The following is a 26,079-nucleotide window of genomic DNA, read 5'->3' on the forward strand; positions in this document are numbered from 1 at the left end:
ACCGTCTAGATTCCTTTTCCCATAGTCTAGTTTAAACTTTCTCTAGGTAAAACATGGATACGTTTCCTTCAAGCGTGGGGGTGCTTAGGGAATTTAAATCAACCAAGATGGCGAAAAAGCTTGTTGTTTGGAAGGGCAGAAAAATGGAGGATATTGTAATATACACAAAGGGATACATTTCAACAACTCGGCCAGGCAGCAGCTGCTTCTTGTTTGAGGAAGCAACAAAAGATAGCTTTAGCCAGTTGTAAAAAAAAAAAAAAAAAAAAGAGCCTGAAACTCGACAAAAACATCAAACTGATTTGACTAATAAGATATGTAATTTTACCTGGCAAACCACAACACAATCTGTTGTATAGTTAAATCAAGTATTTATGTTTGTGCTTACTAATTATTTTATTTTCGCATTGAGGAGCTATTAGCTCGGATTTTGCCCTGTCTGTAAACGGACAGCTAAATAGACCAAAGGTAGCTTGTGCTCCCTACCTTCATCGACTCCCACATTTCGTTCCTTTAAATGTGCACAAAAAAATACTGGCCAACTTATGTACAACAGTGGGTAAAAACATCGTCAAAAAAAGTTTTCCTGAACTAAATAAAACAGTTTTTTATTTAAAAATAATAATAATAATAGAACAGTTCAATTAAAGCGCACGAGAGAGGACACAAAGACGATTCCGACTATCAGGTCACAAACTAGCTTGATCTGAGCAACGACAAAAAAAACTCCCGTTTACTCTACAAAACAACTTTGGTGTAGCCTATTATTTTACCATGCAGCAAAGGCGCACATGCCGATTGCTTAGAATAACATTGTATCCATTTGATAAGTTTCTATCAATGTGCAGTTGACGATTGAGGGACACACGCAGTAAGCAAAGAAACTACAGCTCGCCTCGCGAAACAAATCAAGCCAGCTACATCGCTTGTTCTATGATATAACAGACCGTCTTCTTTACCCCCACCTTGAAATAAGAGGACACTTACCTTTAGTTTCGACACTAATACTTATTTCCAACGGGATTTTGTTTCAAGTAATACTTCGTGTCGCCTTCTAGTCTCTTTTCGATTTCGTTTTGAAAGAGGCCGGTAACAGATGATAAAGAAAGGAATTGGGCAGTAATTGAGTCTCGGTGTGAGTGAGTGTGTGTGTTAGTTACTAACAGCAGATTGAAGGAGACTCTTCTCAAGGTTTATTCAGCTCCACTTCAAGGAACCAATGTGACGTCAGCTTACAAGCTGCCACAAAAGAAAACTTGTATTTGACATTAATAGAGATCAATGTTTGTTTCAATTAGGAAAACAATAGTACACTACGTTTAGACAGTTGATCTATGATTAGGGCTACACCATATGCTAATGTGACGGGGGGAAAAACAAGGACAAACAAAAGCATCTATTGAATTGATTCAAGGATGAGGAATCTTATTGGCTTGTTTTGTTTGTTTATTTTTATTATTTTTTAAAAAGTTATGTAATTGATTGTTCATCATCATTGATATTAGTAATAGATGACCTGCATAATGCAAATCATGTGTGGAATGACTGAAACTTCTCAAATTACACAGATGACTTTCAGTGCATGTTCCACAGGCTAGAGATCAACTAGTCACGTTAATGTGATTCCAAGTATCAGGGAAATGTATGATTTATTATTAACATCAACATGTTGTCTATGGAAATGCTATAATAAAACATGTTTTTTTGAACTGTGCATTGCTGTTTTAAAACGCATGCATGTGTGGGATTGAAATGAATGCTCAAAATGTGTTTGGTCATCATTTGTGACAGTACATGTGATGCTCAAATTTGGTTAATATTTCATATTAAGTCTCACATTGTGTCTTTCCTCATCTTGGGACAGAATAAACAGTGATACTGTTGCCCAAATCGTTATGTGTGTTTTCATAATCTGTTTAGGTTTATAGTGACAGATGAACCCTCAAAAGATCATCCTAAATGTGATCAAAGTTTCCCCTTAATGCCACTTCCAATGATTTACAACTAGAATAAGTGGGAGGTATTTGTGCAAATGTTGCCTTTTGGTTTTCAAACAAAACGCACTTGCAAAACAGAAAATCCAGGGGAGAAATACACAGATCTTTTCCTAAGGAGAAGATCAATACCATTGCATGGCAAAGACACAACAGCCATCTGTGTGCCTAATTGTACGCTCTATACCTCTGTCTCTGAACACATAATAAGCAACAGGCTGAGCATGGGCCCTGTGACCCAGACAAGGGTTTTAGTCAGTCAGACGGGGGTGCAGGCAGCCAGATTATTTCATTGAACTGGAAAACAACAAGGGGATGAGTGGTTAAAAATGGAATGGGTACAACTGCTCTGCTCTGTTTACATGCCCCTGGCCCCACCCTTCATTTGTTTAGCTGTTTTCACATGTTGAGTTTAAATTTCACATGTGAAACCATATTTTCACATGTATAAAATGTAGACTTCACATGTTAACACCACCTTTTCACATTTGAGGAGAATGACATGTTTTCACCTCACAGGTGAAATGCAGTTTCAGGTGACAATCGCATTGAATTTTTTTTGGGCGGTTTCACATGTTATAAATGTGCACATGTGAAAATTTGCTGTGTAGTTCTATGTGAAAAACGTTCATGTGAAAATGTACTTCCACATGTGGAATTCCGAGTTTAAATGTGAAATTCAATCACGTTTAAAAATCTAATTTGCAGGTTCACACGTAAAAAAACACTCCATGTGAAAATCTCACTTTCACATGTGAAAATCACATTTGCAGTTTCATATGCGAAAACGTCCACATGTGATTGTTTTTCACCTCAACTTGAAATTCCACATGTGAAAATGAGATTTTCACGTGAACGTTTTTCACATATAAAACTGCAAATTCGATGTTTGCATATCATTGTTTTTCACATGTGAACTTGCAATTCTACATGTGAAAGTCAAAATGAAATGAATTGTTTCACATGCAAGAAAACTCCACATGTGAAAGTATTTTGCAAGTTCACATGTGGGGTTGAAATAATGTTATTCTCATCACATGTGAAAAGATGTTGCAATAGCAATGTTGCATGAACAACGTTTCCACTGGTGGAATTATGGTGACCACATCTAAAAAGCCCAAATGCGGGACAGGGGAATGATTTTGCAGGACATTCGTGGAACAGTGGACAGAATAAAACATTTTCGGACAGGTTAACGGGTCACGTTTAAATTGCGACATAATTCTGCTGTATGAAGGCCATTTTGTGTTAAAGGGGCATTCGTTAGTTGCTACATCCATTTTTGGACTGGTAAATTAATGATATGTACCCATTGATTCTTGAACAATGCGACGTATTTTGCCTCATCAGCTTAGTTCAACTGTCCTACCCTATCAGAACCCCAAATATAAGCTTGTTTTACTCCAATGTTTGTAAACAAAGTACATTTAAACAACCACTCTATGGCCAAAAAAACATGGTTTAAACTATCATTTTGAAATCATCGATGGTCAGTCCTTGCATCCACAGCATAGTCTATGGATTTGAGAGTGGTTGCATTTCTCCAGCCTCATCACTCAGCTTTTTACTGAAACTGTGGCGGGGAGGACACTTTGTTAATGTTTCAATTAAGGATTGCCGCTTTAAACACCTTTAATAGAGTAATAGTGTTATTATATGGTGCCAATATCTATGTATCCCTATGTATCACAAGAGAGCAATAATATTGTGCATGATTTTCAATGTTAGTTTGAAAAGAGCATTCGTTTAAAGGAGTTGCAATTAGGTGATATCTAGGATGCATTACTATAACATTATCTAAACAAATCATTGGTGATAATAATCTGTCTCTAAAGGCAAACCTATCTACACTCAAGGACAAGCATCAAGCACGTGGCAATGAACACAGTTAAAAGAAATGTGAAGGTCCATGGACAGTCCCCCCTAGCTGCATTTAGAGGATGGCCACCAAATGCCCTTATTCAGCTATTGAAACGTAAAGCCATTTTATAAGCTCCTTCTCCATGCTCTTTGGCCATTGATTTTCCTTCTCCCCCTCCTCTCCATTACCTGTTGAGATGGGGGTTGGTTGCTCCTCACACACACAGTGCTGTGGCCAGTAGCAACGGGTGAATTATCCCTCCCCCGCACCGTCATCAGCAGCCAGGGACTGACAAGACATGAGAAATGACAGTGGATGTGTTTTTTTTCATACTGTAGCAGCAAGACGCAGAGAATCTTAATTGCATTGGAGAATCTTCGTTAAAGAGAGCACAGGGGGGGCGGGTACGTGGGGTGCTAGTGGTGGTGGAGGGATGGGAGGGAGAGGGGTTGTATGTGCACCTCTCTGAGATGCATCATTAAAAGAAGAAGCACTCTTTGCCTGCCCGGGTAGCCTGGCTGGGTCCTCTTTGCACGCACTGAGAACGTTGTCCCTACCTCGGTCACTTGTAACATAATAAGTGCCAGCACGATGACCGCAATGCGAGCAAGCACACTTCAGGGTAGAGAGGGGAGGGTGGGGGAAGGGCAAACAGGTTGTCTGTCTATGTCTTGATTAGGAAGTATAATGAGCCACTAAAATAAACTGCTAAAGAAGATATCTCCTGAGACTGATGCAAAACAAATTATAATGTGGGATTTGGATTTCATTATTATTGTTCTATTAGTCCAAGGAAAGACAGGGACACCGATCAGGAGAGAGGGAAGCGGGGAGCTGTGCTTGCATTGCATTTATTGATTTTAGCCTGAGACACATTCAGGGAATACAGATTCATCTCCTCTGTAGCTTACACTAAACCCCACTCACTCCCTCCCGGTTTCCATTAAACACAGAAACCTTCCAGCAACACAGAGGAGTTTAATTTCAACGACACACATTTTCTGTGAGAGCTGAAAACAAGGTCCTCGCTCTTTCTCTCTAACTGAAAAACTGGCCCTAAGGTTGTCTTTCAACATAATTGAATTAAAGTCCTCTTGTTATGCCCCACATAAAGACACGGAATGAATAAATAGCCACTAACTGAAATTAAGAGAATAGTCTCTTTATATTTCTGCCCCTGAACAAGGCAGTTAACCTATCGTTCCTAGGACGTCATTGTAAATAAGAATTTGTTCTTAACTGACTTGCCTAGATAAGTAAAGGTTAAATAAAAATAAAATAAATATTGTGTTATTTCAATACAGGCAAGCACAGTTGATACCTTGTACTCCTTTAATTTAAGTCCACCACCAGTACTACACTAGTGATGCTTTTAATCTACCATATTAAATCAATTTACAGGAGCCATAAATCTATTAGCTCTATCGTGCTAATTTCTGTCTCGTTTGTAACATTCCTCCAATAGCCTACATCTAGAACTCGTTTGATTGGGAAACGTAATGATGAAGAAAGTCAATGAATTGAACTGTATTGTTGTAATACCAAGGGACCAATAAAGAACATAATAAGACATTAGTTATGTCAGACAAGTTGTTTACATACAATATTCCTTTTTAAGATCCACATTTGCATTTCAAACATCTAATGAATTGCATTAACATACAAACACGATTTGAAAATTCATCGAAGCTCAACCCTCAACTATCCTAGCTTAGTTTTGTGCTGCAAGCAATGCCGTGGCTTAGACCTACTCATTCACTGTCATGAAATTCTGCAATTAAGCGAGATGAAAACAGAGCTATTGATCAGTGTCTTCCAACCACTGGCTAAGAGGGGTTTGCAATAATGTAATGGTAGCCAGAGCCAGTGATGCACACCACTCCACTTTTGAACACTGGGAGCTGCAGGCAGCAATGCTAGTCCACACTACCACAAGTGGCTCATGGGAATTCATTGTGACAGTGAAGAATGCATTAACCCTTGACCTGGGCACAAGGCCGGCTACAGTAGGCGGGTCAGAGGATGTTAGAGATGAGATGCCTTTATGTCTTGAGTATTTTTGGCACCGCAAAGGCTTTCAGTCGTCCATCACACCGTCTGTCACTCATAGGAGAGAGAAGAAAGAGAAAGGTCAGGTACAATATACTGTAGATAGAAAGCCTCTTAGGGTCTTATTCACAACATTGTAACAACGTAGCAGGGATTCACAGATACAAGTCAAAAAACACTTGGATTCATGTTGCTCAATAAAGCAATGTTTACTGTGTAAAACAAACATAAACTAATCTGTATCCATTCAAACATGTTTCCTCTTGGCACAGGCAGAATGTGGGTTTTTCCAGATTTCCAGGTTTGATTAAATAAGGCTGTAATCGTTTCATGATGTAATCCAGTAGAGAGAAATCATTTACAATCATCAGGATAGCAGCCTAGTAAAGAATGACTCATTATTTCAGACACACTCTCATACGCTGTCGTACAGGGAGAGAGGGAAAGAGAGGGAGAGAGAGAGTGACACGGTGACAGAGAGAAAGAGAGAGAGACAGAGGGAGAGAAAGAAATTTGCACGCACGCACGCACGCACGCACGCACGCACGCACGCACGCACGCACGCACGCACGCACGCACACACACACACACACACACACACACACACACACACACACACACACACACACACACACACACACACACACACACACACTCGGTGAGCTGCTGCTTCCTTTGTGGGAAAGCAGTCATTAGTGCCAGGAAAGTAAAGAAACAAGTCATGGCCTCAGAATGATGCATCTCTTCACAGAGAGAATGAGATCACGGCAAAATGTCACCATCACCTCAGCGAAGCAGCAAAATGGCCCGGAATCAAATAAAAACACATCTTCACCCGGCCAAATGTGTGTGCAAACATACCACTGGATGTCAGCAGTTTTCCATTTGCTAAAAGCACTCAAAACTGACAATGGGTGCATCCGAAATGGCACCCTATTCCCTTTATAGTGCACTACTTTTGACCAGGGCCCACACGGTCTATTCCCTATGCTGTGCACTCCTTTCAATCAGAGACAGGGGCTCTTATCAAAGGTAATGCACTATTTAGGGAAAAGGGTGCCATTTCGGATGTACTCTGTGTTTACCTTAGGCAAGTGCAGGACAGAGGTAAAAATAGACGCTGTTTGTTTGGGGAATGTTTGTGGACAGGGAGTCTTATCTGTCATTAGGTTGACCGTGCTTTCAGCTAGAGAGATGACATAATACACTCATACTAACAGGACACTAATTCTACAACCTGCCTACGTCATAGCCTCTCGTCTACATGGCAGCTACTCATTATGGAGAAAGGCAAACATACTGGACCGACAGGAATTACAGAGACAGTACATTTCCTTTTCTACGGTTTCTACAGTCCTTGGCCAGGTATAATGACTTTTAAATGCTAATGTTGTATGTTACTTTATCTGAAGAAAGTGTGAATTATCTAAATGAGGAAGAAAAACATTGGCAGGATTGACATGGAGAAAACATTTGGTGGAATATGGATCTATCAAGAAAAGAAGACCCTGCAATATTCTGTTTCTCTAGAAATAAGATAGTTGTTTGTCATGGGAGGGTTAGAAACAGAACCTTGAACAGCAGATCCATTTTCGGGGAAATTCGCTTTCAGCTTTAGTGCTTGCCAACGTTTGTAAAGCTAATTTCATTTGATAGAGCCTTTAGGGGGAATTTAAGTTATTGTTTGGCCAACACATTTTAAACATTAAATCACTGGATATTGTAAACCCATACAGTCTTCAGAAATATCTCTGTCAAAACTGGCACCCTTCTCTCTCTCTCTTTCTCTTTCTCTTTTTCTCTCTCTCTCTCTCTCTCTCTCTCTCTCTCTCTCTCTCCCTCCCTTCCTCCATCCCTCTCTTGTCTCTCCTCTGTCTCTTTGTACTAGAACACTGCTTCACCAAAGCTGTGTTTATTTTATATATATATATATATATTTTTTAAATTTTTAATATATTTTTTTTAATATTCTGCAGGTTGAGATTTTTATTCCCATCATGCACCTATTTTATACAGTGTGTTCAAGAGGATGAAATGTGACATTTCATGGCATGGATTTCAGAATCGAGATAAAACTGTGATCTAGTAGGGTTTTGTTGTGACATTTTGTGCTAGTTTTCAAGGTTGATTATACCACTATTCTAACGCATCTTAGAGAGGCTATTAATTTCTCACACACAGCCCACTTCACCTCATTTCAAATATGTACACCTTTTATTCACACTCTTTTCTGGGACCTAGATAGTATTCAGTCTCCTGTGCATCATTCAACTTCTACTCTATGTAGAAATACTCTGCATTTCTCTGGACGTACACAGTACAAAAACTCATCAGCTCAGAGGCAGAATAGACTGTGGGAACATTGTCCTTTGCTTACAGGATGCTTCCGTATGAATGACACCAGACATGGAAGGAAATAGCCTTGGAGAAGAGAGAGAAACATTCATCTCCAACAGAAAATGAGCCTCACGTTCTCATGTTTCACAGCTACCCTTTTGTCTGGATATTACCACACATTTTCTACAGTCTCTTCTCTATCATGTTTTCCCAGTTGGCTGATCCCCGAGGGCATGTGGGAGTTCACCTCTTAGTCAGATGGCCATTCCATCTACTCCACTGCAATATTGTCCTTCATAGAAAGAGTAAAACTAGAGAGATGTGTGATATTCACAGCTTTGTAATAGACAAAAAATATCCTATAGCCTATTTTTCATTGGTGTTTTGCTGAAGGACAAATTTCTAACTATTGAACTTAGATATCATTTACTCACACATCTTTTCAACTGTAGGCTTTTGTCAAAAACAACAGGAAAAAAATCTCTCTTAACCGTCCGTGTCAGACCCGGAACACAGTCTTGTGTGTCCGGGCTTCTTTAGTCTTGTGTTGTGCTAATGGTGGTGTGTCACTGTATGTGTATTAATTAATGGTGGCAGGTCGCTGCTCCTCGAGGCAGCAGCATTGAGGCAGACGTTTGGACTGCCCTCCACGACGCCTGCCTGGTCAAAAATAGGCCACCGCCACAACACACACTACAGTAATGATCACACGGGTGACATCATCACTCCTGTGGGTGTGTGCGTGTGTGCGCGTGTGTTTGTGTGTGTGCTCCTCTCAGACAGAGCTCATCTGAACAAAGAGCAGCAGGGACGAGACAGGGGAGAAGGACTGAGAGAGGGAGAGGCTAAAGTAGATGACATCTGGCACTATGTGTCTGGGGAGAAAAAAGATGGGAAAAAATGTCTAAGGATTTAACTGTTTTCGAGGCCTCTGAGCTCGGACGAAGGTTTCTTATGATTCCATGTAATGAAGTGTGATTGACTGCTTGAATTATTAAAAGCGTCTAATGAAAGGACCCCTAGTTGTCAGGGTGGCTTCATTTAAACCTTACAGCGGGCTTCTTTATTAGTGTTTTAAGTGCATTGTCTTTGTAATTGTAATGACTTGGCATCTCAAAGGATTCATTGGAAAACAAGATATCTCATCCCATAGGGTTTCTCTAGTTTTTTTTTTTTTCAAATGTGTAGATTATTATCAATGGAGTATAAAGTCATTTATTCTCAATAAATCACTATCTATGTAATTCCTTCCAATTAAAAAGTCCCTAATGTTTATAACAACTTTGAAACAACATGTCCTATTTGGACCGCTTAAAACATTCCGTCATCAGGGCTAATGTTTTGAGTTCAAGGTGATTCGGAATTGAGGCATATTCAAACCCTTTGTGATCCCCGTTCACACTGAGGTCGTGGAGTGCTCTTCTCTAATAAAGGATCCCTTTGTGGCATATTCACGTGTGTCCCTCCAGGAACAGAGTCAGTGAGAGTAGCGGGCCAAGAGATTCTCAAGACCTGGAGCAGCCGTGGGAAAGAAAGGCTTGTGGTGGAGGAAAAGCAGAAATGTCTCAGGGCATTCCTTTGTGATTACACCGCTGGAGAAGTCCAGACATTCTTGGAGCTAGTCTGTGTCTAAGGGCTCTCTAGCACTCGTTAAGACTGATAATCTAGCTTGTGTTTCTATAGCGCACCATTCTGTAACTCAGCAGTTTGCACCAAACTAACATTTGATATATCCGAGAGTCTGGTGAGACATTGTTTGATTGATTATGCAGGATTAGAACTGGCAACGCAACATACATGTAGCCCTATTCCCTTCTCGTTATCTCTCTTGGTTGAAAAGTAGACATTTGGCCTGCTATTAGACCACTACCCTCTTCGATGAGATAGAAATTGAGAGTGACAGCTCAGTGTCTCTGAAGCAGTGTGGATCAAGTTCCCTCACTGGGCTTCATATTATATTTTTGCCTACATGCCTACAATCTAAAATGTTCCTATGCTAAAATACTTGCTGATACCCCCAATGGAAAATGTTTTAAAAAATCTCCCCTTTCAAAGTAAACATGAATGAAAAATGGCTACAAGGAATGTTATTTTGTTGTTCAATAAGCGACATCGGCGGAGGAGAGCACATGATGCCGTGAATGGAAGAGTAAGGGCTGAGACCAGTAGAAGCAAAACACCAATGAAAAATAGGCTATAGGATATTTTTAGTCTATTACAAAGCTGTGAATATCACACAACTCTCTAGTTTTATATATTTCCTTAGTTCCTTGCGTCCTCTCTCCTTGCCTCCTTCTCGAAACGCATTGGAATAATAAAGATCAGAGGGGAAGAACCTTGTGTGTTTTGAGAAGTAGACAAAGGGGGAAGATGTGAGGAATCAAGGAAATACAATTGAGGCTCACCCCAAAGCCACCCATTTCATCGAGCCTTGCACTTCATCAGGACACTAGGTCATGTGTCCTTTTTTGTCAGCCATTAATCTGAGGCACCACTCTCTTTTTGACCTCAAGCTATTAGCCTTGTGCTGGATTTACACCTGAACTGATCGCCACGCCATCGGCCCGTGGAGTTAGTAATAATGGCACACTCTGTGGATGGGGGTGTATCGGTCGAGCATCTTGTTGACCTTGGCTTCTACATATTCATCTGTTGTAAAGCAATACGGTTAAGCGTGTTCACTCCTCCATCCAACACCTGACCTCTGACCTCCAACACTATCCTTCACATACCCTCCAGTTCACAACCCAGCTTGTTTAGCTCATCGTGGTTTACCATCTGTGGGACTTTCTTAAAACAAAAATTAAATGTTGACATTGAGATGTATTTATTTTAAGTGGAAAATAATACAGATCTCAGAATGAGAGAATTATCTGAAATTGTCACAATTAAATGGAATATTCTGAGGCTTTACTCTAATGAACAATTCATTAAATTAATTGCACCATATTGTACAAAAGATGCATAACGTATAAATGCAAATGAATTTAAAAAAGTACTGTATTGACCTTGTGATTTATTTTTTCCTTCATTAGAAGGTCTACAAGACCTTTTATGTCAATTATTCAAATAAAGCTCATTAGAGCTGTTGGCAAAGGCATTAATTACCTTGGTGACAAAACAAACATGCCTGTAACATCCAAATAATAGAAGAGCACAATCTGTTTTACAAGGTGGTTGGATTCAAACGTTAGACGATGCGCCCCCTAGTGGCTATTCCTATGAACAGCTCATGAGTGTATGTGGACAAAGATGGTGATAGTAGTCATAGAAATAGAATCCATAGAACATCTAAGACTAACCCGTTTTACGGATTCTATTTCAATGGCTGTGGTAGGCTACTTAAGTCCATCTACTACATAACTACAAGGTTTTTTTTAGGTTGTCAAAAGAATTTCTGATTGTCAGCATAAAATAATAGTCTAAACTACAGTACTTTGTGAACAATGTGATACCTACTGTACATCATGAGGGAATTAATCATTAGGCCTACATTTCGTAATATTTAGGGAAAGGGGGATACCTAGTCAGTTGCACCACTGACTGCATTCAGCCAAAACGTGTGTTTCAAATTTAACTCAACCCCTCTGAGTCAGAGAGGTGCTGAGGGCTCCCTTAATCAACTTTCACATAATCGGTACCCAGGGAGCAGTTGTTGGGGGTTACCCACCTTGCTCAAGGGTATAATGGCAGGTTTGTCTACCTTGCCGTCTCAGGGATTCAAACCAGCAATCATTCGGTTACTGGCCCAACACACTTAACCGCTAGGCTACGGGCCACCCCAATTCAATTAGGGAGACATGAGATGTAGTAGCAATCGCTGCCCGAATCATCAATGGTAAATTAGCAACTATCATAACACTTAGCTCAGTATGTATCCATATAGACTCCTTCATCATAATCGTCATCACCATCATCATCAGTGGCTTCTTTAGACTTGTGAAGTCGAGGAGGATGGAGGTAAATTATTTGAAAAATATATATATGCTTTTGGGGACGTTTAATTTTTATTTATTTTTTACCACAACCAGCTGGGTTTGAGACATAATATGAATGATATATATTACAGTTTGAACCAAAGTAGGTTATTATATCATATACTGTATAATATAATATAGATATGTATTATACGGTTTTTCATCCTCTCTGTTCGATCTAAAGAGGAGGATGGAAAATAGCCATCCTCACATGTAGGTTGATTCTGTTGAGACTATTGACCATTGCAAAACTGTTTTTAACCAAAAAACCAGATAATTGTGTGTTTATACTGAACATAAATATAAACACAACATGCAACAATTTCTAAGATTTTACTGAGTTACAGTTCATATAAGGAAATAAGTCAATTGAAATAAATTCATTAGGCCCTAATCTATGGATTTCACGTGACTGTTGGTCACAGGTACCTTAAAAAAGGTAGGGGCGTGGATCAGAAAAACAGTCCGTATCTGGTGTGACCACAATTTGTCATATGCAGTGCAACACATCTACTTTGCATAGAGTTGTTGATTATGGCCTGTGGAACGTTGTCCCACTGCACTTCAATGGCTATGCGAAGTTGCTGGATATTGGCAGGAACTGGAACACGCTGTTGAACACGTCGATCCAGGGCATCCCAAACATGCTTATTGGGTGACATGTCTGGTGAGTATTCAGGTCATGGAAGAACTGGGACATTTTCAGCTTCCAAGAATCCTTGTGACATGGGGTCGTGCATTATCATGCTGAAACATGAGGTGATATCAGTGGATGAATGGCACGACAGTGGGCCTCATGGTCTCATCACAGTATCTCTGTGCATTCAAATTGCCACTGATAACATGCTATTGTGTCCATTGTCCTTAGCTTATGCCTGCCCATACCATAACCCCACCATGGGGCACTCTGTTCACAATGTTGACATCAGCAAAACGGTCAGGTGGATGAATTATCTTGGCAAAGTCGAAATGCTCAATAACATGGATGTAAACAAATTTGTGCACAACATTTTAGAGAAATAAGCTTTTTGTGGTATGGAACATTTTTGTGGTATTTTATTTCTGCTCATGAAACATGGGACCAACACTTTACATGTTGCGTTTATATTTGTGTTCAGTGTATTATCACAATCATTACTTTCAATTGTAACTCACCAACATCCTCATCATCATCATCAATTCATTATCAGAACCATCCTGTCAATCTTAACTCACCAACATCATCATCAATTCATTACTATCACAATCATACTGTACTTTCAATCATAATTCACAACCGTCAATTAAGGGGGGCGGAACAAGTACAGTCTTTCATATTCTATTGGCTGGAGTACATTGTCCATCACCATCCTGAGTTGTATGTACTTTCTCTGGGTGTCTGATTGCATTGTAAATCACATGACCTTCTCTATATCGACACACAGACGCCGACATCATTGAATGCAGCGAAGCTTGGAAGCAAAGGTGAGAGTGTGCTGCTTTTGCACGAAAGTAGCACCTTATCAGTGATGTTTCTAGCTATAGCCAGCGACATTGTTTTACATTTGAATTTGGCAACGATTAAATTGATTCCTTTGATATAAGAAATTGATTAGCTAGCTTCTTAACGTTATGTCAGGACGGATGATCAACAACAGCAGCATAAAAAATAGGCCTACCTACCATTTGCTATTTAACGTTAACTTGCTAAACCACCAAGATTATCTCATCGCATTCACTGTCTTTTGTGTCCCGTAAATGTCCTATTTGTGGATATGACTGACATGTCCTCAATCGAGTGGTTTCTAGTTCTAGGATGGTAATTAGCAACTGTAGTCCTAGCATGCTTTGTGGTCGTGGGCTGACGTTAGCTAGCTATTTAGCCAAGTAGGTAACGTTAGCAAGCTGTTTTTCTTTATCCATGTTGAACTTCGAAGCCGTGCCAACAACACGTTTGGGTGACTAGCTGGCCCCAGACAGTGTGGCTTTGAGATCATGTATGTTTCATGCTTACATGTCCATGAGTATTGTTAACGGTAGGACGCTAGCTGACAAGCTCATTCGACATCTGGTCAGCAAAAGGAAACTGCCAGACATTTTGACAGGTCGTTCAGGTTATTTGGGTAGCCTTTTAGTGACCGTAGTCCGCTAACGTTAGCCATGAAGCTATTGTTGGCTAGCTTGCAATTCATGACTGAGATGCTAAGGTGTCACTGGTTTGCTCAACTGTTGCGTTAATAAGACTTGTCTTGTTCTCTAGCTGTGCAAAGGTACCTAAACTATAGTTTATTGCTGCAAATCTGGTAGATGGAGAAGGAAAAATAACTGGCCTTGACTGGTAGAGGAAAAAACAGCTAATGCATTCATGGCCTTGTCTGAATCAGGAAGAGCAGCCAAGCCACATTCTCAAAACAAAATGTGTTTTTGAAAAAAAAACTAAACTTCTGATGCCGAATTTAAAATTCACTCTTCCAGTTTTGCAGAGCTTGACCGAACGTGTTATTATTGTGCCAATAAATATTAACAGTAGAGAAACACGTTTTAGTTATCTTGTGTGCAGATTATCAGCCTTACCTAGGCCTCTGCCACATCTCAAATACAAGCAACAGAGCTTGACCTGTCATCAAAACAACTTCCCTCATGTACACTCTGCATTCCTGGTGGTTAAGTTTAGCACCACACATGCTCCATGAGTGTGATTGAGAGAAGCCACAATCGCACTGGGTTAAATTAGGAGCATAAATATAATGTATTAAAATAGTATTTCTAAGCCACAACTGTAGGCTACCAAAGGAGATAGCCTAGTTGCAATACAAAATAAACATTTGAAGTTTACTGTTAGGAACCTTTCTCAAACAGTTGAGGGGGTGGGGCTTTGTAAGGAGATGGACATGTTTCTTCCCTCTGGTTCTCCTATCCCCATATGGGTGCTGTGATCCATGTAAACCAGAGGAATGCACCTTTTTAATAAATTACCCTGCAGTGACTCGTGGTGCAAGGCCTGACCTGGCCTGCACAGCCCCCCTGCTGCTCTGTCATTCCTCAGGAAATGTCACCATCAAATGGCTGTGACAGTGTGTACCAAATGGCACCCTAATGCCTATGTATTGCACTGAATAGGGTGCCATTTGGGATGCAATAACAGTGATCCAAGGACAGGTGTGGGGGTTAGGTGCCAAGAAGCTGCTGCTTCTGAACAGTTTGACTGTGTCTTGTACACTGTCACCCTTCTGCTGCCTCAGTGAACAGCCAACCCCTTCTCCTGACTGTTGGGTTCTTATCAGATTAGGAGATTCCCTGACTCTTCAGTCTGGTCTTTACGATTGCAGTTTCAAAGCACCGCTAGGTCTATCTCGTCTTAGCTTGTTGTCGTTAAATCACATTTAGCCTAGCCTTAGGGTTGGGTGGAACCAGCACCGAAGGTTTTAGCAATAAGTAAGGTAGGGTTGGGCCAGGACATTGAACTCCTATTGACTTATGTATATTGATATGGAGTACTGGAGGCCAATGGTTCCCACTTTATTTATTTTAATTTTAAGTAACTCAGGAAGGTTTTCAACTTACTCTTAAAGGTTGTAATAGGAGAATGGACAAGGTGCAGTTTCGAAATTGTGTAGTGCGTAATCAGTTTTCCTCTTGTCATTGCATACTTAATATGTTGTGAAATCTGTTTTGTTAATGTATTGTAATGTTTTAAAAAAAATAACTGCTGCCTCCCGAGTGACGCAGTGCTAGAGGTGTCACTACAGACCCGGGTTTGATCCTGGGCTGTATCACAACCGGCCGTGCTCGGGAGTCCCGTAGGGCGGAGCACAATTGGCCCAGCGTCGTCCGGGTTAGGGGAGGGTTTGGCCGGGGCAGCTTGACTTGGCTCACCGCGCTCTAACACTGTCTTTATGTGGGCCGGGTGCCTGCAGGCTGACCTCGGTCGTCAGGTGAACGTTGTTTCCTCCGACGCATTGCTGCGGCTGGCTTCCGGGTTAAGCAGGTGGGTGTTAAGAATAGAGGTCAACTGATTATGATTTTTCGATACAGATTATTGGAGGACCAAAAAAGCTGATATCGATTAATCTGCCAATTTTTTTATTTTTTTAAAATTTGTAGTAAAGACAATTACAACAATACTGAATGAACACTAACTTAATATAATGCATCAATAAAATCAATTTAGCCTCAAATAAATAATGAAACGTGTTCAATTTGGTTTAAATAATGCAAAAACAAAGTGTTGGAGGAGAAAGTAAAAGTGCAATATGTGCTATGTAAGAAAGCTAACGTTTAAGTTCCTTGCTCAGAACATGAGAACATATGAAAGCTGGTGGTTCATTTTAACATGAGTCTTCAATATTCCCAGGTAAGAAGTTTTAGGTTCTAGTTATAGGAATTATAGGACTATTTCCCTCTACCATTTGTATTTCATTAACCTTTGACTATTGGATGTTCTTATAGGCACTTTATTATTGCCAGTGTAACAGTATAGCTTCCATCCCTCTTCTCACTCCTCCCCGGGCTCGAACCAGGAACACAACGACAACAGCCACTCTCGAAGCAGCGTTACCCATGCAGAGCAAGGGGAACAACCACTCCAAGGCTCAGAGCGAGTGACGTTTGAAACGCTATTAGCGCGCGCTAACTAGCTAGCCATTTCACTTCGGTTACACCAGCCTCATCTCGGGAGTTGATAGGCTTGAAGTCATAAACAGCGCAATGCTTGACGCACAACGAAGAGCTGCTGGCAAAACGCATAAAAGTGCTGTTTGAATGAATGTTTACGCGCCTGCTTCTGCCTACCACCGCTCAGTCAGATACTTGTATGCTCAGTCAGATTATATGCAACGCAGGACACGCTAGATAATATCTAGTAATATCATCAACCGTGTGTAGTTAACTAGTGATTATGATTGATTGTTTTTATAAAGATAAATTTAACTAGCTAGCAACTTACCTTGGCTTACTGCATTCGCGTAACAGGCAGTCTCCTTATGGAGTGCAATGAGAGGCAGGTTGTTATTGCGTTGAACTAGTTAACTGTAAGGTTGCAAGATTGGATCCCCCGAGCTGACATGGTGTAAATCTGTCGTTCTGCCCCTGAACGAGGCAGTTAACCCACTGTTCCTAGGCCGTCATTGAAAATAAGAATGTGTTCTTAACTGACTTGCCTAGTTAAATAAAGGTGTCCAAAAATACAGATTTCCGATTGTTATGAAAACTTGAAATCGGCCCTAATTAATCGTCCATTTCGATTAATCGGTCGACCTCTAATTAAGAAGGGTGGTTTGATGGGTCATGTTTCTGAGGACGAATGACTCTACCTTCGCCTCCAGAGCGCGTTGGAGTTGCAGCAATGAGACGAGAGAAATTGGGGAGGGGGAAAAACTGCCTTAATTTTTGCCAGACTCCAGGAAGAGTAGCTGCTGCCTTGGCAGCTGATGGGGATAAACACATAACATAGAGCTATTTTATAGTTTGTCAGAAATGTGCAGATCAACTAGCCCATGTCAACTCTTTAAAAAAAAAAATAATAATATATATATATATATATATATATATATATATATATATATATATATTATTTTAGCTAGGTTGTGAGACCCTTGCTCCCTTCGGTTTCAACGTAGACTTTGATCTGAAGCCATTATTGTGACTTTGCCATTGTAATTGTTTGTAAACTTGTGTGGTCTAAAATGAATCTATGATCGTATGCTATCCATGTTTTTTCGTATGCTGTTCTTTGTATGCCGTTTTTAATATTTGATAATTAACCAATGATTAGGCCACACTTGGCCATGATTACAGACACCTGTGTCTTTTGACACTATATAAACGAGTCATCCCGCAGTGTTTGATTATACCCTGATGAAGACAGCTTGGCAGTCAAAACGTTGGACATTACAGTTTTGCATCTGACCTCCTAGAGTGTGCGGCTCTCCTTTATTTTCAGGTTGTAATGTTTGTCACTCATATCACACGAACACACATTAGACGAGGCAGAGTGTGGAATTGCAAGAAAATGAGCATAACTGCAAAATATATTGGCCGACAACGAGGGATGTGAACAGTGTGTCATGACCAGTGCTTGTGCCCATAGAAATAGACGTGGCGCGCATGGTGGACACTCTGTTCGATGCTGGAAGTGGGGCCTGAGTGGGGAAAGTTTTGGAACCCCTGCTGTAGCCTACATCAGTCTAGCGCTTGTGTACTAAATAACACTGGACTATGTCTACACCTACCGTACACCACTTCTTTGTACAATGTTTGATTACATTTTTTTTCTTACATCTTGGCTTTTCTAATCTCTTTCCACAGCCAATCAGTGATGGATTCCAAGCCTCGTCGGCTGCCCTTTACGGTGTCCGGCACCACGTCGTCTTATTCTTCATCCTCTTCCCCCTCCTCCCTGGGTTCCAGCAGACTCTATGGAAGAACCAGTGTCCTGAACAGTGATCGATTCACCAGGGCCACACCCCTTAAACCTGACCTCGACCACCAGGTACTGAACTGTATGACAGGGAGAAAGTGGCAGGTCACATACATTTGCTGACCCTAAATGTCATTTCGTATTCCTAAAATTCTGCCGGTTAACAATAACACATCAAATATGTTCATAAACAAAGGAAGGATAAGGCTAGGCAGTTGGGACAAGTTTAGCCTGTTTTCATGACAACCAATGTTCTCTTTAAAATAAAGGCAGTCGTGTGGGGTCATTATTTTCTCGCCCCAAGAATCAGGCTTTCTTTGCTGCCATCTGACTAAGGGACTGTTGCTCTGCCTCTTGGTTCCAGTCCTCTTCTCTATTTGGCTAGCTAGCAGTGTTCTGAAGCAGTGAAGGTATCTGTGTACTTTAGCTGGGGCTTTTTATAGGCCAGCCTAGATTCCTGCCCGTGTGTTTTTCAGCCCGCCTGTCCTGTCAAGGACTGTGCCATTAGATAAAGTTACTACTGGGCTGTCTGTCTATTTGATTACTCTTCCAGAAGAGTCCTGGGCCCGGCTCATGCACAATAAACAAGTTCCTTAATTGACACGTTTGCAGACATCTTTAAGTAGAATTACAGAAGGCTGTAAACATTTGAGTACTTTTGACTGCATTTGATGTTCTGAAAAAAAGATCAATGATATTATGCCATTATAATTCTCTATCTAGCATGAAAGAATGTAGGAATAATGTAGGATATTTAGACAAATGCTCTGCAGTGTTTCCCCTATATTAATTTAGCAGTGTTAGCCTCCGCTGCTAAATCGTTGCCGCAACTCCAAAAAATAGGGGCACCCATTGATTTTGAGTTGCTCTGCTAGTTTAAGAACACGGCAGAAGCCATGGCAAAATGTGCAGAATTGCAGGAAGCTTTAAAAATGGATCTCGGCCCAATGTCAATGTGTAGAATGGTAAGAAAATAACTTTGAGAATATCATTTTTAGTGTGTAATTTATTTATTTTTTTACAGCTAAATTGTCTTTGAGGGCCTTTACAATTTTTGGTCTTATGCCATTGGCTACGCCCACTACAATGCTGACTTTGCCATCACTGCTGATGTAAATCCTAGGGGAAACACTGCTTGGATATGAACTGTTTTCCCACTCTTTCCCTGTTTTTGGTGATCTTGGATTTGTACCATGTCAGCTACCCTACATTTCTCCACGTATTGACTTGCGCTCCCTGTGTTTTCACGCTCCTGGTGTCTCAGAGCTCTCGGTTCCTCAGCTCGACCAGGGACTACAGTAGCTCTGACAGCCGCCACTCCAGCTGGAAATCCCCTCTGACCACCTCCTCTGTCTCCTACGATCGCTCCTGGGCCGAGTCCTCACTGAGCAGCCGCAGCAAACTGGTAAACTCACGCTAGAACGGGATCTTGTTCATCATGGCACTAAGCTAACATATGGAATTGTTTTAACATGGTCATACCGTGAATCATTTAGCTATTTGATTTAGAATTTTAGGATCACTTTAGCTATCAATTTAAAAAATATATATTGGATAAAATATAGAATTTGGCCTATACTATTATAGCCCATAGAAACAAATTAAATAAAACATTTTTATGAATGGCAAGACGGTCAAAAAAATGTATCGTAAGGATTAAGGTTTTTCTGGGAGATATAAGACTGCTTGAGAAATATATATATATATTTATATATATATATTTAAATTGAACCCCTTACCTTCAGATGAGTCCCGTGGCACCCATGGGGGTCGAAGAGCAAAACTGATAACCATTGTTTGAGTCTCCCTTAGTTTGGACGCTACGTTTAGTGAGAAGACCTATTTTTATTTACATATATTTTATATAATTTGTTTTTTTCGGGGATGTCTCATGGTCTGACCAACACCACTGTAGCTCTGCCACCTTCCACCGCAGATGTGGAAGGGCGACCTAGGCAGATATGGTGGATTGAGATGCAGCCCATGCTGTCGCTAACATAAACTGACAGATTTTGATGGTGATTTGTTTCAAATTATTACTTAGATTACACGTGCGTCAATAGACTTGGGGATTAAACAGTTTGCCTTTTAGGCTTTGATAGTGATATTACTGATGCGCGGTGCCAAGTTTCAAGTTCAAAGTGCCGTTCAAGCCCATTTTGATTCATGTGATGGTATTCTGTGGGTTGTTTTATCAGACTGATTCAGAGCGAAGACTGGGGACATACTCAGGACTTCTCAGCAACACAACTGATGATGGAGATAACAAACGGGTCAAACTGTCCTATACCAACAGAGCTGCATATACAAGAAGCACCTCCTCCTCTGTGACTGGCTCCTCCTACTCCAGCAGTATCCTCAGAGACTCTGGTATCTGACCCCTGGTTCAAGGGAGAGTTCAGTATCTTTCCTTGAGCCCTTTTAATGTATGAAAATGTTTTTTAAGTGAACTTTTCCTTTAAATATACTGCTGTTTCCATAAACTTGATGAGCGCAGGTCTTGTGATAATCATGCATAAAATCATTACCATTGCTTTGAGTGATAATAATAATATTAAATCTTCAGTTAAACATTGATTAAGCATCTTAATGATTCCTAAATTATTCCTGTTATGGTTTAGCCAACTTATCTTTTCTATCATGCAGCTGAATAACAAACTGGCACCTTGTGTTTTAGATTCGTCGTCGTGGAAGTCGTACCGGCCTCTGTCCAGGTCGTCTTCCTCTTCCTCCTCAGAGCCCCTGTGGTCCAGAAGGGAGCTGGAGAAGAGGACTGAGGGGAGGAGTCTGTCTAGTGAGGCTGACACCAGCTATAGGAGCTCTGGACTCGGCTCATCCCTGTGTACGTTCTTACACTCACACATAGTGACTCATTTGTGTGCGTTGTGTTACACATCTATTGACACATTTACGTACACATTCAATCGTAAAACTGAAACCGCTACATACTCGCACACAAACATAATACTGACGCGCATGCAACCGCTAATGTGGACATTTGTTTTAGACCGGCCAGACCGTGTGACCTCCACCTATGCCCAGGGGGCTCGGCCCAAGGAGACCCTCTACTCTTCCTCTAGCAGGGAGAGCAGCTCCCTCAGCCGCCACCTCTCTTCCACTTACCAGCGCTTCCCACTGGCCCGGGACTCCACCACCTCCTGGACCACCGGCCACTCCCTGACCACCTCTACCCTCCGCACCACCAAGGAACCCACTGAGAGCCCAGAGCCCACTCTAGGAGCCTCCGTCTCCTCTCGCCCCTCGTCTTGGTACACAACCCCCTCAGCAAGACGGGAGGCCCGGGACTCCAGCCCCCCTCCCTCTGCGCCAACCACCACCCCCAGGACAACCCCAGAGGGTGGCGAGGCATCCGATGGACATCGCTCCACCCGCCGTCTCCTCTCCCGCCTCTTCTCTCGGCGCTCCAGCCAGGACTCCAGTGGCTCCAGCTCTGGCTCCACCTCCCGTTCCTTCGACTCGGCCGAGGACAGCCCTGTTGTTGAAGGCCCCAGCCACACACCCGTGGCTACCAGCGAGGAGAGCGTCCGGCCCGTGAGCGTGGAACCCGTTCCCAGAGGCTCTGACGCGGCTCAGGCCTTTGCCTTCTTGAGGCGTCGTAGACAGGGCCTGTCCCCGGTCCAGGAGGGTCAGACCCAGCGTGGCCTGGAGGCCTGGAGAGGGGGCAGCACCAGTGGTGTTGGAAGTAGTACTTCAGGTTCCTCCTGGCTGTCGTCTTCCATCCAGACCCGCTGCACTCCTCTCTTCTCCCGCCGTAGAAGAGAAGGACGGGATGAAAGCGCTCGCCTGGCATCCGGCGCCGAGGAGGATTACCGTGGTACCCAGTTCCCCCTCAGGAGGAGAGACTCCCCAGAGGCCGAGGATGATGAGGAGGAAGACGAAGAGGAAGTTGCAGCAGCAGCCTCGGGGGCGATGGGCGCTAGCGTCGCCCTACAGGAGGAGTTGAGAGACATGGCGGGGAGTAGTCAGCGTTTGGCGAGGTTCATGAGCAGCCCGCTGTTCCGCGTCCACGACAACGTCATGATCGCCGTGGACATGACGGGCGCCGCCGGGAGCCAACCGGAGTGCCAGGAGAAGCCCACCTCCTCAAGAGACCCTGAGAGACTGAGGAAGATCCAGGAGAGGTGGGGATGCTGACTGGGGAGTGGGCTGAACCTGCATGCTTGTGTCCCACCCCCTATTGTACATAGCACTGTCCATGTGTTGTCCATCGTCTTTATTGTGGCTACGCTCGTCTTGTCATTCAAATGTCTCTTTTGGATGGACCACCGCTTTAATTATTTTACTCAGTAATTTCTCTGATTTTGAAAGGTTGATAACTGTAAATAAACCATTCTTTCTCTCGCTCTCCCCTGTAGCCTGCTGTTGGAGGACTCTGACGAGGAGGAAGGGGACCTGTGTCGTATTTGCCAAATGGGTGAGGAGTCTCCCTCCAACCCTCTGATCGAGCCCTGCCGCTGTACCGGCAGCCTGCAGTATGTTCACCAGGACTGCATCAAGAAGTGGCTGCGTTCCAAAATCAGCTCTGGTAAGATTTATTTCTCTCTCTCTGACCTCAACAAATGATGTCTTCCCCTCTGTGTATTCTGCATTTATCGCACATTCTTGCCATCTTTCACTCTCTTGTCCAGGCACGAATCTGGATGCCATCACCACGTGTGAGCTGTGCAAAGAAAAGCTGCACCTGAACATTGACAACTTTGACATCAACGAGCTACACAGGACACATGAGAAGGTGAGGGGACGCTCAGTTAACCCCAGACAGTCATCTCCTAGTCAGCCATTATCTAACGGTTAAGACTGTGACTGGGGAAACATTCCGCAGAAAATCACTCCTGTGCTGCTCATTCAACTGTAGAATACCAGACAGGGACACTAAAAACAACTGTTCTGTAAAACGTTAAGGATTAACCTCCTGGGATCCAGTCTTAACTTGAGCTTAACGCATATCTGCAGCTTTCAGTGACTGCTTCCTTACTCTCGTTCCCTTTTCCGTCCAGTCTGAGTACGAGTTCATCAGCTGTGGCCTTTACCTGGTGGTGTTGCTTCACCTGTGTGAGCAGAGGTTCTCTGATGTGCTAGGAGCTGCCAACGACGCCGGGGTAAGAGCCCACGCCTACAGTCGACACCATGCACAACCAATTCTAAACCTCGTTCATTTTACACTGGGCTCAGAAGTCGTCTTGAATGTTAAGCCCCAGGTTCTTCTTTGGCCGCATAATTCACTTACTATTGTATTGGGGTGTGGAAAAATACTTCATTCAAATGTAGTAGGATTCAGTGTTTATTTTAATTTTTTTACGAACATTTTCCCCCTCTTTCGCTCAGTTTTTCAACCTGGCGAGAACCCTTCACGAACACATGGACAATCTTGAAAGTACGTTCTTGAATCATTTCTCCCCAATGCTGTGTACACGTGTTAGTAACTTGATATGAGGCTGTTGGTAAAACTACCCCCCACACTGTTATTGAATTGCTGGGTAAGTATTTGATTATATTGACCTTCTCTGATGTTAAAGGCCCATACGTGTGAAAGTACAAAAGCATTTCTACATTGTAGCATGATGAGCTCTGCACATATTTTTGTTGCCCAGCAACACTGCTGTGGATAATTACCCTTCAATTAGCTATGCAGAAGGTCCTCTCAGTAGAGGTTATTAGATGGTTTGATATGCACTGCAGTATTCATCACCGACAATTAAATGGTCTTACTATTTTACCTTTGAACACTTTCTAAACTAAAAGATACCTTTTTGCAGCTGTTTATTCCAAAATAAATAATGAAATAGACTGCTAATATACTAGTGTCCGATTTGACTGATAATTTTTTCCCTCCGCTGCAGGCTCTTATGGGGAATCGGACGAAGAGGTGGTTGATACTCGGCCGTCAATCGATTTCTGTGACCTCGATGAAGACTTGGAAGAGGAGTACAATTGACCGAAGGGGATAAGGAAAAATAGATGTGTGGGGGGGGCAAGCAGAAGAATTGAAGTAGTTACCAGCTAGTAGCAACCCATTCTGTTTCACCTCGTGTGATTTTACTGAGTGCAATGGCTTGTGAGATGTTCTTTAAAGCCAATGCCAAGTAGATGGGAAGTCACTCCTGACGTAGAGGTGACGATGTCATAGATATGCAGACTGACTTTGAAGTGGACCGAGGAGAGGAAATGCTTTATACCCCCCACCCCCCTGTTCATTTCCCCTTCCTTTAGGTCTCCAGATTTGAGCTTTATTCCGTTAAAATGCAAGATGTCTTTTTGAACTGTGATACCACGAGTGCTTTAAATGTTTCCTGATCTACAAAAGCAGATCCGGCCACCGTGGTGAGATGGTGTAAAGAGAAATTGAAAAAGCTCCCGAACACAACACTGGTTCATTAGTTTAGCGGGTTGGGAGAAAGGAAAGGGCTCTGTTTAGGGAAGAATATATCAAAAAGTGGCAAATTATTCCCTTTACTGTTTACAGCTCAATAATTGACAGTTTGTTCTGTTTTTGTCTGTTTTCAATGTTTGCGGTATGAAAATGCTATTTTGCTTGGCTCTGAAACTTTTCATTTAATTATTGCAATAAAGTTTTGAATGTACATGTGTTTGCAGGCAACATTTCATTCAACAAAACAAGGACAATGAAGTTAAAAATCTAATGTGTAAGCAATTTCAATAACTGTTGCTCAACCTTTTTATGATTTTAAAAAGACGGGAAGATTCTCAATTGAGGTAAACTCCCTCTTCTCTGACCCGGTAAGTGGTCACCATATGTAGAAGTGGCAATTCGTTAGTTTAATGGAGGAATTTGCTCGATAGCCGCATCCTACTGAGAGTTCTGTAATCTGCCTCACCCCCTTCAGATTTAAGGTTAAAAAGCATGTGTACGTTTTAAATGATACACTAGTCATCTTTATAAAAAATTCTGGCACAACTAGCTAAATGTTTTTGCCACTTTACATTTTGGGATTCCTCCTGTAAATGTAATTTGTGTGTGTTAGTGGCGTTGTCTCATTTCATTAAAGTGCATGTTTCCTGGACCAGGTAGTTGAGCAAAACCAATTGACAATCTCCCATAAACCTTTTTTTTTTTTGAAGTGTTATTGGCAAGATTTGAACCTGTGACCTGGTCCCTATCCCAGTGTCTTGTCCGCTGCACTAGGGGTGTGGACGGCACCATCTGCGTTGACAGATTTTGAAGTTGTTCAATCAAAGTTAGGTTAGAAGATTAGACCTGTAATTTGTTTAATGTTCGGTATGGTTGGAAACGAGTTGGGATTTGAACAAGTAACTTTGCAGGTCACAACTTGTATGTAATGCCCTCCAACCTACCAACCTTTTTAGAAATGCATCTGTATACTCTGCCCACTGAGCTTTCATCCAACCAATCACATTAGCTCAGTAAGTCAGAGCTTCCCTCATCACAAGGTAATGTTCCTCTGCTCAGATGTTGTGGATGCA

General features: G+C 41.9%; 2 protein-coding genes across 12 annotated transcripts in view; one reads left to right on the forward strand and one right to left on the reverse strand.

Annotated features, from left to right (window-relative positions):
* The window catches only part of LOC115144604 (bromodomain adjacent to zinc finger domain protein 2B-like), a 69,606-nt gene extending 68,428 nt beyond the window's left edge, over positions 1–1,178 (reverse strand). For 6 of the 11 annotated variants that reach the window (XM_065025324.1, XM_065025322.1, XM_065025321.1 and 3 more), the window contains exon 1: positions 988–1,177. The gene's annotated coding sequence lies outside the window, so the exon portion shown is untranslated. Of the gene's footprint in view, positions 1–987 lie in introns of all 11 variants that reach the window. The other 5 variants (XM_065025306.1, XM_065025317.1, XM_065025307.1 and 2 more) reach the window with 1 other exon arrangement.
* Positions 1,179–13,578: 12,400 nt separating this feature from the next.
* Positions 13,579–25,217, forward strand: LOC115133336 (E3 ubiquitin-protein ligase MARCHF7-like). Its single transcript, XM_029666489.2, has 11 exons — positions 13,579–13,682; positions 18,504–18,687; positions 19,880–20,020; positions 20,814–20,985; positions 21,293–21,457; positions 21,623–22,757; positions 22,992–23,161; positions 23,265–23,368; positions 23,634–23,735; positions 23,962–24,010; positions 24,477–25,217. Exons 2-11 carry the CDS (start codon positions 18,514–18,516, stop codon positions 24,569–24,571), a joined length of 2,307 nt encoding a protein of 768 aa, XP_029522349.1. The 5' UTR covers positions 13,579–13,682; positions 18,504–18,513; the 3' UTR covers positions 24,572–25,217.
* Positions 25,218–26,079: the final 862 nt, after the last annotated feature.

Source organism: Oncorhynchus nerka, linkage group LG2 (genome assembly GCF_034236695.1).
Source record: "Oncorhynchus nerka isolate Pitt River linkage group LG2, Oner_Uvic_2.0, whole genome shotgun sequence".
NCBI lineage: Eukaryota > Metazoa > Chordata > Actinopteri > Salmoniformes > Salmonidae > Oncorhynchus > Oncorhynchus nerka.